This window comes from Muntiacus reevesi, chromosome 2 (assembly GCF_963930625.1).
Source record: "Muntiacus reevesi chromosome 2, mMunRee1.1, whole genome shotgun sequence".
NCBI lineage: Eukaryota > Metazoa > Chordata > Mammalia > Artiodactyla > Cervidae > Muntiacus > Muntiacus reevesi.
Window position 1 is genome coordinate 97622376 of NC_089250.1, and position 14636 is coordinate 97637011.

General features: G+C 39.0%; 1 protein-coding gene across 1 annotated transcript in view; it reads left to right on the plus strand.

Moving 5' to 3' along the window:
* The window catches only part of ARID5B (AT-rich interaction domain 5B), a 188913-nt gene that overhangs the window by 19348 nt on the left and 154929 nt on the right, over positions 1-14636 (plus strand). The window contains exon 3 of the mRNA XM_065922406.1: positions 12620-12845. Coding sequence (XP_065778478.1) covers positions 12620-12845 — 226 coding nt within the window. The remainder of the gene's footprint in view (positions 1-12619; positions 12846-14636) is intronic.

The following is a 14636-nucleotide window of genomic DNA, read 5'->3' on the forward strand; positions in this document are numbered from 1 at the left end:
CTGACTCCCTACATCCCTCTCCCCCAACACAGATACAAACAGTACCCCTCTGCCACAACGGTAGGTTCCAGGAAGGTAGGGATTTTTATGTAAGTCCTGATGATAATCCCAAAGCCTGACATATAGCTGTTCAGGTGCTGAGTCATGTCCGACGCTTCTGCAACCCCATGGGCTATAGCCCATCAGGCTCTTCTGTCCATGGGCTTCCTCAGGCAAGAATACTGGAGTGGGTCACCATTTCCTTCTCCAGGGGATCTTCCTGACCCAAAGATTGAACTTGCGTCTCCTGCATTGGCAGGCAGATTCTTTACCACTGAGCTACCAGGGAAGTCTGACATATAGTTGGCACTCAATAAATATTTGTTGAATGAATGAGATCACTTATGACAGTTTCTCATTCTATGTTACTTTTAGCTGAGGACTGTGGTTTGCTGTCTGTGTCCTGTGTCCCTTGCCCATGATAGACTGTTCTTCCCCGGCCCCTTGCTGTGCCAAAGTGGAGCGCAGATCTGGGATATGCCCTGGACATTGAACATGAGAGAGTGAATGGATTCTCTGGCAAAGGAGACTAGAGAGAGCGAGAGGAACCTTCACTTCCTAGGCAAGAAATAGGAGCCCTGGGCAGCACCAGTGTCATCTTCATCCTTTTCTGTCCGTGGCTGGTCCTCAGCCCAATACCTGTCACACAGCAGATTACGGGTTAATTGGATCAGATTCAGTTGAGTTGGGGAAAAATTCAAACAAAATTCCTCCGGACAATAGCATAGGACGAAGTTCAGCTTGTGAATGCTCAACTTGTGATGGGTCCTTCTGGATTCCCTTCTGCAACTGTTTTGTCAGAACACTCAACGGCATTCATTCATTCACTCATTCGTTTATTCATTCAGCTCCTCCTGGTAGTATATAGAATATCAGAAAGTATGGAAGACAAGTTACAGCCCTGCCTTCAGGAAGTGTACCTTGAGGAAAACTTGGGCTTTATTCTCTGGTCTATATACTATCCCTGAGGTGGCGGAGAGTTGAAATAAGGCAGTTGTAGTTGCTCGTGGTCTGTCCTCTGTGTTGGTCTCCACACCACAGTCTTTGAACAGGCGTAAAAAGGTCACCAACTGTGGTTGCAAATTGGCTCTTATGCTAATCCTGTCTTATTCAAAAACACTCAATATTTTTCCAAACTGAGTTTAGAGCTTTTGACTAAAGCCTGAATCATTTACTGCGTCAGAGCGTATCGCCAGTATGGGAAAAACTAGAACTTTAAAATACAAAGCCCCTTTTAAGTAATCCAATATAGGATAATTACATTATTAAATAAAGCCCTGGGTCTCAAATTATTCCACTGCACTGCCATTGTACATGTGAAGATAATAATGTGAACTGTGCTAAGCGAACAGAGCAAAAAAAAAAAAAAAAGTTTAACAGGAGGGAGCATGTCTAAATCATATGTTTATGTTTAAATAAAAGCTACACAAAATAGGAAGATTTACTTGGTTTCTACATTAAAGTGTCCTAAATAGGCGTTAAGGCTTTCGATGATTGTCTGTGAAGACTGCTCTTCTCATTAATGGCAGCTGTATATCAAGATGCTGTTGCCAGATCACCAATAACTTTGACTAATTTGGATGGCTCCCATTGTGATTTTCATATACCAACAGGGACAAGGAATTTTCTTCTTCCTTTTAGGGTCTCAAAGGAATATGGGCCCCACTAAACTTCGTACCTGGGCAGAGAGCCATGTGCCTATAAAACTAGGTTAAAAAAAAGATCGGGAGATGTGAAAGTAATGAGTTGAAGTCATTCAGCATGTTAGAACATCCGGGTTGGGTGGTGGTTGAATCTGAGTTCTATTGCTATTGTTTGTGCTTTTGAGAATATTCTTTATAGGTACCTCAGTTGAGCTTTAACACTGGACTTGTGCTCCTTTATCTTCTTTTGCTTCTGTTTTAATGGCCAGAGCTAAGTATATGAGTGCCAAGCTAGTTTTTATTATGGCAGCCTGAAAGTAGTTAAGAAAAAATAGACTGTGACGTTAACACCCTATTAATTTGGCTAAAGGAAGGGTAGGCTGGTTCAACCATTGACTGAAGGCATCTTCTCTACATATCAAATGCTTCCCTATTTAGAGAGAATGCTGGGATGTGTTTTCTTGTTTCTGTGTAATTTTTTTTTAATCTTAGGGAGGAAAAAAGATGAATGCATGGCAAATCCAAAAGAAAAGAAATGGAACTGGGAATTAACGACAGGATGTTTCTGAGGTTTTCTTTCAAGATGGCCTTCTGGTAGGGGAGCAGGCTGCTGCCTAACAGATTTTAGATTAGCGTGTATTAAAAATGTATTTAGGAACATAAAATATTTAGGGTTTTTGAATTACTTGTTTGATACTCAAATGCCTTTGGCAATGCCATGAAGGATGGTCATATTACATTTGACAAATCGCCCCTGAGAGCAGTCTTGTGTTTGCTTACTCCCTCTAATTGTGCCAGGATGAATTTCCAAAATCCACTGAGCCACAAAAGTCACCCAGACATCTGGTGGTGGAGGGGGCAGTGGTTGAAAGAGAAGGGACTGGCCTGGGAAATTGGAACCCTATACACTAGGGAACCTCCATGGCAAATCCATTTCATCATGTTAAGGGAGTCAAATTAAACCTTAGCATACTTGAGAGGATGTCTTCATCACTCAAACAACAGAAAATTCTTCACATTTTAAATTAAGGCATATAGTCTTACTTTGGGGACAAAAACAAAATAAAGATTAAAATATTTTCTGTTGCAAAATGACTTTAAATCCCACCCACCCTGGGAAATTGGTGGGAGGTGGGGAAGGTTTACTTATTCCAGGATAGGAGTAGGTTGGAGTGTTACTACTGTAAAGGCTTAAGAGACTGGTTTCTGGGACTTCCCTGGTGGTCCAGTGGTTAGGAATCCAGCTTCCACTGCAGGGGGAATGCATTTGATTCCTGGTCCGGGAACTAAGATTGGACATTCTGTGTAGCACAGTCAAAAAAAAAAAAAGAGACCAGTTTCCCAGAGACCATAGGGTTACCAAACTGGTTTCAGGTTCTACTTCAGTTTTCTCATCACTAAAATGGGCCTAAGAACACCTACCTCAGCAAGTCCTTATGGGGATTAGATAAGATAATATCTGTTGAATTCATAGATTAGTGTGGGTAAAATAACATACCTCAGAGCTTGTCACTGCTATATCCTTGAGAGTTGAGGAATATAACTTAGAAGCCCAAACATTCTTGATTGCTTTCTGGCTCATCTTTGCCTTGGAGGCACCCATCAGGAGCTACAGGGATATCATCCCCAGACAAAGAATTAAGAGTTAGGAAGTACACAGTTCCTTGCAGGTGCCTTGCGAAGACCAGCCCCCCTCCTTTTCAGTTACAGTGATGTTATATGTAATAATAGTCATAGCCATGATTTCTAGGATGCCTTTGTTGACAGTTGTGCTAGAATTACCCCGTAGGCTAGATACGCTATGAGGTGGGTTCTTTTATCCTATTCACCTCCCCCGGCCCTGCCTTTTTAAGATGAGACCTGAGCAAGATAATGGTTACATCCCAACATTAACATTAAACACAGTAGAGCTACATTGGATCCTGGGTCCGTGAGACTCAGAAGCCAGTGCTTCCTCAGCTCTCTTGGTTTTTTCTAGCATGGAGCATCCAGACAGGGGTGGGGGCTATCCACAACAAGCAGACATACCTGTTGTAAGCTCTGGGCTCAGCACAGTCCATGCTCCTTAGAAAGCACAAGAGAAGTAAAAGTTAAACAAACATCTTTGCCATTAAAAAGGTGTTTATTGTAGGAGAGAGAATGATGCAATTCGGCATCAAATACTGATACCTAACAACGATTTAGCATGTCACAAGTAATAAGTTCAGTAATTCCCACTTCAGGAACCAAGTTAGTGTTGGTATCATTTTATTTTGTCAAGTTAAATACATTAAAAAACAGCTACTACTATCCATTGCCATCCTCATATTATCTTTTTTCCCCCTCTAAAACACCACCAGATGAAAGGAAGAGATATGAAGTCTTAAATAGAAAAGAGTGTAGGGAGCCTCTCTTGACTAGCATTCTTGATTAGAATCTCCCTTCTTTCTTCCCTGAGGGCCCGCCTGTGTGGCCCCATTAACAGAATTCTTGGGCCCCGCTTCTATCAAGGTTCCCCATAGAAGAGAGAGGGATGGAGGAGAGTGAAGGCAGGTGTTTATCCTGTTCTTTCCTGTGAGGTTCCCACAGACTGTCGGTGTCCCGCTGAGAAAGAGTCAAAGCCACTGGTAGAAGGTCTGCTCTGATCCTGTAGCCATTCCCTCCACCTTTGACAGTTTGTGATTATCGTTATTCAAATATTCCATCTTTTTCCTGTTGGGATCCTGACTGATACAAGGATAGTCCTTGAAATCTAGCATATTTAGTTTCTTGAAATATACAGTGCTTTGTCTTCATTGTTCTCATTTCACTGTTAATCAGTGAAAACTTTGTATTGTTGACCCACATTACCATTCTCTTTTGCTGGATATTCTTGGATCTCTGATTGACACCCACGTGCCTGCCGAATGAAAACTTTAACTCTTTCCATAGATAGCCTATTAGCAAGACACACAAATGTGTTACAGGGAGAGTGAGGGGGCAGATGGGTAGGGTCTTGAATGGCAGCTATCTGAGGGAGGCTTGGATTTAAAGGAGTGAGTGGCCAGTGTAACCAGGCTTAGTGGGGCACTTTCTTTTCCTTGGTTTTGTCCGCTGGTGCGCACCATGGGCATACATGCCCATTCCAATGATTAGGGCATCAGTAACTTTTAAAAGTTTGTCTTCAGTTTTAGTTTCTGTCTTGATAAAAAACTCCCCCTCTTGGGACTTCCCTGGCAATTCAGTGGGACTTCGCTTCCAGTGCAGGGGCTGCCGGTTTGATCCCTCGTGGGGGAGTTAAGATCCCACATGCTCGAGGCCAAAAAAACCCCCAAACATAAAATAGAAGCAATTCTGTAACGTTCAATAAAGACTTTAAAATGGTCTATATTAAATTTTTTTCAAATTACCCACTCTTGTGGAACCAAGTAGACTGTTATTTTGGTTTCACAATTTTTTTTAGCTAACATCACCTATTAATGTGTTTTGTGTTCCTGACATTTATCACATTTCAACTGCTCTACAAAGAACATTTTAAAAACACAGGATGTTTGAGGATGATTAAGGTGAATAAGCCATGTTTTCCTATTCTCCCTGTTTAACCCCCCCTTCTCCCTGCCAACCCCCACATAATACACTAATGTGTTTATTGTCCTTTGGGCTCTATTAACATAGCTGAATATGGCTTTCCTCAACGAAGGTCTGTTATTGGGTACCACATGGTGCTATAGGGAAGGTTCTGTTCACATAAAAAAATATATATATAAATATTTTTTTAATTTATATGTACACACACACACATATATATAGGCTTAGCTGTGCTAACAGAAGCCCAGAATTAAAGTTGTTTAAATAACCTGGGAGTTCAAAATCTCTCATGTCACAGCCTGTGGGTAAGTGGTTCAGGGTTAATGTGGTGACTCTGCTCCATGAAATCTTTGAGACTTGACTGCCTCTATCTTTTTTCGCCTCAGAGATTTGCTTCCATTTGTATGATCCAAAGGCATATCCATCCCCTTTGAGGGCCTGATCCAGAAGTTGTTCACATTACTGATGACCACATCCAATTGGTCAAAACTTGGTCAGGTGGCAGCATCTGGCTGTAAGGGGAGCAGGGAAATGATGTCTTTATTCTGTGCCCAGCAAATTAGCAATCTCTTATTAAAGAAGAAAGGAAGAATAGATACAGGCAAAAAGTTAACCACAGTGGGGAATATTAAATTCTTGTATCAACTAAGCTCTTTTCTTAATTATAAGCCAAATGGGTGGTGCAGTTCCGCTGAACTTGAGTTGACCCTTGAGACATCTAAACAGAACTGAACAAAGGACTGGAGTCTGGACGAAGGTTTAAACCAACTAGTTGGAATCAATCTATAGAGTGTAGTCATGGGTTTAGAGATTAACATTGGAATCTCCATGGAGAATGATTTCTTCAGGGAGTGATATACAGAGAAAGAAGACTGGACCCAGAAGAAACCTAAGGATATATGCTTTCCTACATTTTCCCTGTCGGGAAATAGAATGAGGGAGGAAAGAAATTGAATAATTGTTGGGTAGGTGTTCTTCATGGGTCCATTGAGTATCTGCACATCTTGTGAGCAGAACTACTGACTGCCTTTGTTCCAACTATCTTTTCAAGAAAGTTTATGTCGTGAACAGCCTTGGAAGATGGAGCTTGTGTCTTCCTCCAAAACAAAGGGCTGCTGCTGCTGCTGCTGCTGCTGCTGCTAAATCGCTTCAGTTGTGTCCAATTCTGTGTGACCCCATAGACGGCAGTCCACCAGGCTCCTCGGTCCCTGGGATTCTCCAGGCCAGAACACTGGAGTGGGTTGACATTTCCTTCTCCAGTGCATGAAAGTGAAAAGTGAAAGTGAAGTCACTCAGTTGTGTCCGACTCTTAGTGACCCCATGGACTACAGCCTACCAGGCTCCTCCGTTCATGGGATTTTCCAGGCAAGAGTACTGGAATGGGGTGCCATTGCCTTCTCCAAAATAAAGGGCAGACATACTTATTGCTCAGTATTAAAAGATTTGGGTTCCCTATACACATGTGTACATGTGTCCCCATGTCCCAAACCCCCCTCCCACCTCCCTCCCATCTCAAACTCACGGTTGTCCCAGTGCACCAGCTTTAAGTGCCCTGTTTCATGCATGAAACTTGGACTGGTGTTCTATTTCACATAGGGTGATATATATGTTTCAATGCTATTCTGTCATCATCCCACCCTCACCTTCTCCCACAGAGTCCAAAAGTCTGTTCTTTACATCTGTGTCTCTTTTGCTGTCTTGCATACAGGGTCATCATTACCATCTTTCTAAATTCCATATATATTTGTTAATACCATATTGGTGTTTTTCTTTCTGACTTACTTCACTCTGTATAATAGGCTCCAGTTTCATCCACCTCATTAGAACTGACTAAAATGCATTCTTTTTAATAGCTGAGTAATATTCCATTGTATACAAAAGTTAAGAATAACCTTGGTTAATGATATAGTGGTTTTGAAAGTTTTTAAACTCAAGACCCTTTATGCTCAGATTATTTAGGACCACAGAGGTGCTTTGGTTTATGTGGATTATATCTACTGGTATTAGCAATTAAATGTTAAAATAATTTTAAATGCTCAATTTATTTAAAAATAAAAGTAATGTGACATTTATATGCAAAAACTGATTGTCAAGCTGACTCACACTTCACAAAAAATTAAATCAAAACGGGCCTGGTGCACTGGGAAGACCTAGAGGAATTGGGTGGAGAGAGAGGTGGGAGGGGGGATCGGGATGGGGAATACATGTAAATCCATGGCTGATTCATGTCAACGTATGACAAAAACCACTACAATATTGTAAAGTAATTAGCCTCCAACTAATAAAAATAAATGGGAAAAAAAACCCAAAATGGATTATATTTGTAAATGTAAAACTATAAAACTATGAAGACAAAGGAGGAATTCTTCATGACCAGAAATCAGGCAAAGAATTCATAGGTATAAAAGTAAAACTACAATGCATAAAATTAAAAAATGATCAGTTGGACTTGATCAAAGTATAAAACTTTTTGTTAAGCACACTGATAAAGAATGAAAAGACAAGCTACAGAATAGGAGAAAATATTTTCAAACCCTATGTCTAATAAAAGACATATCACGAGGGTACAAGAACTCTCAAAACTCAACAATATGAAAATAAACAACCCAATGTTTAAAAATGGGCTAAAGACTTAAATACACAGTTCACCAGAAAGGATATACGGATGGCAAATTAGCACCTGAAAAGATGTTCAACATCATCAGCCATTAGGGAAATGAAAATTAAAAACATGATGAGAAACCTCTACATACATATTAAAATGGCAATAATAAGTTAATTAACAGTAATAGTATCAAGAGCTGGTAAGGACAGGGGACAACTGGAACTCTCACACATTGTTTGTGGGAATGCAAAATGGTATAGCCACTCTGGAAAACAGTTGGGCAGCTTCTGCAAAATGAAATATATACTTACAATATGACTCAACCGTCCCCCTCCTAGGTATTTATTCAAGAGAACTGAAAATGCATGTTCACACGAAAACTTGTACATGAATATTTATAGCAACTCTATTTGTAATCACCAGAGTTGGAAACAACCTAGTGTTCCTCAACGGAACACATCCATACCATGGGGTACTACTCAGCAGAAAAAAAGGAACAAGCTGTTGACACTGGCAGCAGCCTGGTGGCTCTCAAAGGCATTATGCTGAGTGAAATATAAGCAGTCTTAAAAGATTTCACACTGTATGATTTAATTTATATGACATTTTGCAGAAGAGAAAACCATACCAAGCAAGATCAGTAGTTGCCATGTGTACAAAGAACTGTACACCAAAAAAGGAAGTTTTACTGTAAGTTAACTTTAAAAATAAAATGAAAATGGCAATGTAAACCCATTATGTAAATGTAACACATTTTTATGAAAATTAACCATATTTTCAAAAACAAAAAAATTAGTATAAATAGTGGCATTGTTTTACATTTTTGTAAATTTCTTTACCATTGAGCTTAACAGAGACAGCTGTATTCTCATATCTCCTTCTGTATTCACTCTTTTGCCATACCATCTGTCATATAGTCACTGGAAAACCCCACTAGACACTTGAAAGAGAATAAGAGTGAAAAAAGCAAATAATTTCTTAGTATTATTATGATCATTGTTTTGACTCTATGGACCACCTGAAATAGTCTTGGGGATTCCCCAGGGCTCCTGGACCATACTTTGAGAACCACTGATATATAATGTAGTGTTCCAAATTTTATTTTCATAGCATCAAGACTTTTTTTGCCATACCCATATTTTCTATGTTTATTTAATGCTTTTGTTCAAACTAACCCATTTTTTAAAAAGAAACTTTCTATATCTCCTATAAATGGGAAGCACAGACCACTTCCCCATAAGTAGAAAGTTACTACAAGAATAAATATGCAATGAGTAAGTTATATTGAATTTTAAAAGATTTATCCATGAACCATCTAAACTCATTTCTGTGTGGTACTATTTGGAAAACACTAATTCAGAGAAACAAGGACAATGATGTGACATACCACTTCATTTATGTTGACAAATTTAATCCTCACCATTACCATCAGAGATATACAGTATTACTAAACTTTAAAATTTAAAAAAAATGTGTGTTTTAAAAATGGAAGCACAAGAAAGTTAAAGTTGCCCAGTGTTCCACAGGGAGTAAATTACAGGGCTGGGATTTGAACCCAGGCAATCTGGCTCCAGAGTCCAGGATGAATGCCGTGTTGGCAGATAGGAAGCTTGGATTCTTGTCCAACTTCCACCTGCAGTTGGCAGTAGGACATGCCACTGAGTCTTGCTGTCCTCAACACTGAAGTGAAGGAGGTGGGATAAATTAGGGCATGAAAGTTTAAATGATGGGTGCCTGTCCAAGGGGCCAGGCAGTGGGCTGGATGTAAGTTGACAGGGAGTGGTGGGGTGAGTGGCAAACGAGACGGCTTGCATTCCATCTAAAGAAAGCAGCTCTTACTCAGTTTCAACTTTTCTGTCTTGAGAGGGGTTTTCTGAGTTAATTTTTTTCAGATATCACTTTATTTTATTTTATAAGAGGAGTTAGAAATCTGGAGACTTTGTGTAAAATTTCTCAATTTGTACAACACTTGAAGAGGCCAGCCACACACATGAGCTGGCTGATATATGACCAGATGATCTCCTTTGACTTAGAGGAATCTGTGATTGAGTATGCTGTTACTACACAGTTGGAGAAACAAAATCCAAATGACAGAAATAGGCAGTTTAAAGCAATGATGAAAGGGGATATGAACTTAGAAAGTGTCCCAACTCAGTCTATATAAATATTGATTCGGTCTGGGTTAAAAGAACTAAGGTGTGTTAATAGAATAATAGTGTATTTCTTTATGTTTATGAGAGTAAGTCAACAATACTTATCTAGTGCTAATTTTTGGTTTGCAGAGAGCTAATATAATCATTAGGTAGATGAGCTTATTGAAATTCTTTTCTTAGACATAGAGACTTGCCCAAGAATGGTATTAGGAACTTTAGTCAGCACTGGCACAGAATAGTAAATACAAACATGTGATTTGTGCCATTGTGTATACAGAGTAATGTTTCCTGAGACGCTTTCTGTATATGTGTTGGCTGTTTTGCTCTTTTGGGTTGTTTAGTTTCTTCCACCTCCTCTGCTTATCAGATCTCCTTCTAAATCCTGGCATTTGACAATGTTGTAGGGCTAGTTTCTCTGAATCCACAGTGAGACATACTGGTGGTTTCACAATTAATCCAAACTTGGGTTTATGGCTAATATGTGTTTATTTGAATTCCTGCATTTATTTTTATGTATTGTGTATATACATAGTACTCAGAAAGCCTGTTTCAGAGAGAAAGAGGAAGGAAGACTAAATCTATATACTGGATCTTGAAAGATGGGTTTATTCATCAATGACATCATAAGGATTGTATTTTCTCTTGGTTAATAAACGATTTGTTTGGCGGGTGTTGGAAGCCAGCCAGAGCTAGTCATGCCATTTCTTGGAAAAGATCTGAAGCAACTGGTAATTGAAATGATAATCATTTGATCATAGTTAGAGCTATTTGAAAATAACACTCATCTCCAGACTTGTCTCTTCTAGGGAACCATATTTGGTAAAACTGTTGCCAAATTCCATTTTTGCTAATGTTGAGCCTTATATACCATGATACTTAATTATTTTCCAGTATATTCTAAACTTGATTTCTGGTTTGCCCTTCCCAGAAGCTGTTCCCATATGCTTTGAAACAATACCCAGCCTGAATTTTTATTCTGGCATTTAATAATCACCATGTAATAGCTATAAAATGCGTGACAACTACAGATCTTTTATTTCAAGAGGATGGTGTAGTGAGTCTGAGTGAAATCATCCATTGAAATGGTACTTTGTAATATGCCCCATTGTTTATAAAGTATTGACTTTTTTTCTTGAGCAGAAGATAAAAACAGTTCCCGCTTTGTCTCCTATTTAGTGGAAGTTCATATTTAATCATGATAAGGGAAAGGATTCCATTACAAAAGTTTTACTTTTCATTTTTGATCGAGATTTGTTATTTTGCTGCTACCTAACAAACTCTTCTCAGAGGCAGCTTGGAACTGGATGAGGAAAAGTGAAATTTTAGATCCTACCGTAAAACATTTTAAAAAGACTAAATGTTTTCAAATCCAGGGCTTTTTTTACTGTATGAAGCTTATCTTAATAAACCCTCTTTTGTTTGCTTTGGAGTAGTGTGTACTCTGTGTGTGTGTGTGTGTGTGTGTGTGTGTGTGTGTGTAGGTGGGAGAGAAGAAGGAAAGAGTCATGTTTTATAGAAAAATTGGCCAAAATCACTTGTGAATTCCCTTTGTTTAATAGCTCAGAGACATCTTCCTGTTGTTGTTTGTCAAAAATATTTCTAAGATTTTGTAAGCTTAGGGGTTTTCACAGCTCAGCTTTCTTCAGAAACGTGAAGTAAAAGAAATGAAAGAAGTCAGTTCAAGTTGAAATGTCAAATGCTTCAAATAATCTAACTTTAAACCCAGTGAGAAGATCTTCTTAAGCCTTTTCCAAAGAATCTTCAGGAAAGAGAGGCCCTCCTTTGCTCTATGGATAGATATCTATTAAATATCTTGTTGGATTAATTCTGAGTCAGAAAAGTTGGTTGTTTCCTGGAAGCAATTGAAGATGCTTAAAATTCAAATTTATGATCCATAGGAGAAACTTAAGTTTCAACTACTTTTCTTAGATTCAAAGGCTCTCTCCTCACCCGCCCTCTTGCCTCTTACCCCATATGTATTAAGAGAAAAAATCAGTTCATTTCTCAACTTACAAAGTTTTTAAGAAACTTGAGAATGTGTAAGTTTCTTTCAGTGGGAAGCATATAACATTTATGAAGTATTTCTTTTGGGATTACATCACAGTTTTATTTAATTTTAGGACAAAAGTTAAATTCAATATTTGTGTATAAGCCAAGGGAAAATGTACCATAAACATAGGAATTTGGGGGTGAGTCAGAGTTCCAAGAATCCCAGATTTACTTAGACCATTTATATAGAGACAGGCTAACCATTAGTCATCTACTTCTCGCTTTTTTACTTTTGTAATTAATGGCACCTAAAAATTAGCTTTCACCCAAGTGGTCAAAAAGGGAGACTGAGCTTTGGCAACTGGCATTAAAAATAGCTATTAGAATTACTGACCAATTTTTGGACATTTTCTAAGCACATAACAAAAAAAATCCTATAAATTACTCCTTAGCTAGACCACAAGCAGTGAAAAACCTTTGAAATGAAGTGAGTTATTGAAGGTCCTCTGTCACCAAAAAAACACATTGTCTGCTCACATTAGATTAAACTACTCAAATGGTATTTCAGATGGGCTTTATTGAAAAATGTATTATTTCCTTCAGAACCACCAATACTGTTGTTCTCTCCCCACTACCTCTTGTAGGATGAAGTCATTGCTGTTTCCGAAAAGGTGATTGTGAAGCTTGAAGACCTGGTCAAGTGGGTGCATTCTGATTTCTCCAAGTGGAGATGTGGTCTCCAAGCTGGGTCAGTGAAAACGGAGTCCCTGGGAAGGAATGGACAGAAGGAAGCTCTGCTGAAGTACCGGCAGTCAACCTTGAACAGTGGACTCAACTTCAAAGACGTTCTCAAGGAAAAAGCTGACCTTGGTAATTATCATTTATATTTCTAAATCTAACATGTGGGCATATACAGTAACCACTTCTTTTATTGTAGGTTTTTCTGGAAACCCTGTCATTCATATCTGTGTGTGTGTGTGTGTGTGTACATACATATGTATATATATGTAATTTCTTTAATCTCAAAGGGACCTGGGAATATGAATGGATAGATGACTGGGTGTGTAAGAAATGGATGTTACCTGTTGGATCACAAGACCTTCTATTTATGGAGCCCTGTGCTAGAAACTGGATGATATAACACATGGCATTTAGCAGCTTCCAGTAGCTTCCCTCATAGCTCGTTGGTGAAGAATCCGCCTGCAATACAGGAGACCCCAGTTTGATTCCTGGGTCAAGAAGATCCACTGAAGAAGGGATAGGCTACCCACTCCAGTATTCTTGGGCCTCCCTTGTGGCTCAGCTGGTAAAGAATGCACCCGCAATGCAGGAGACCTGGGTTTGACCCCTGGGTTGGGAAGATCCCCTGGAGAAGGAAAAGGCTACCCACTCCGGTATTCTGGCCTGGAGAATTCCATGGACTATACAGTCCTTGGGGTCGCAAAGAGTCGGACACGACTGAGCGACTTTCACTTTCACTTTCAGTTGCTGTCAAAGCATAAGTCTTAGTTGAGGCACCCAAAATTGAATGAGTGGAGAGTTTAAATATTTGTTCTGAGTAGATAATATGACATTTATTAGGACTGTGTTAGGAAAGCAAAATGAGGAAGACAGATTAATTACTTAATGTAGGTCAAGGGAGCAACGTCAGAGCAGGGGAACCTCTGGTTGGCAACTCCTGGCCTAGGTCCCCCAAGAATTTTTAGTGTTCAGTGGTCACCATCAACTAAGTGTTTTTTTCTTTACTTCCATCCCCTATTCCACTACAGCTTTAAAGGAGAATTTGGGATTCAGTGTCATTATTCTGTTTAGTGTTTGAATCCTGACTCTGTTGCTTACTTAGCTATGTGGACTTGGGCAAATTAACCTCCAAGTCTGGAAAATGTGGAAACTTTTCAGGGTCACTGGGAGATGTAACACCCAGTGATAGGTGTATATTGGTGTATGTATGGAAGGGGCTCTATAATTTATTCTGTTGCTTTTTCTTAACACTATCTTTTCCAATGATTTTTTTGTGTCCTTTCCTGTTTTTTTCTCTTTTGTGTCTCCCGGGTAACATTCACTGACTTACTTTCCTAGCATTGCTCAAGATCAACGTTGTTGACCTCTGATTTAGACCAGTTATTTCCTCTTTAGGCAAAGAGGAACTTCACTTTTAACATATTAAGGCATCTTTTTCTTTCATTCTAGCACAATGCTGATTTTCATAGCCCTATTTTATGCGTTAATGTGACAACTTCCTGTTTTTTCTTTTAACCTAGATTTTAACTACTACGACAAACTTAGACTATTTTAATTGGCATAATGAGACTGAATAACACCAGTAACTGACTTGTCTTTTGTGTGATTCTGGTTTGTGATGAGCTATGCTGTATTCTGGGAATAGCATAAATATTTTCTGGCAGTTTGAGTTTAATAATCAACAGTTTCTTGGCATCTTTTGTTAGATGTCAGACAATAATATTTTGGTCATGGTGGCCCGGTTGTCATGTGCACATTTTAGAGAAAATTATTAATCTATTGGTTTTTATTTTAAAACCAAAAAATTTCTTTCTTTCCTTTTTTTTTTAAACTGGTTTTCTTATATAGGCTGTTACAAGGCCAATTTTATGAACACATGTGACTAGCCTTCTGACATGTGGTAATGCTGAATAATACAGC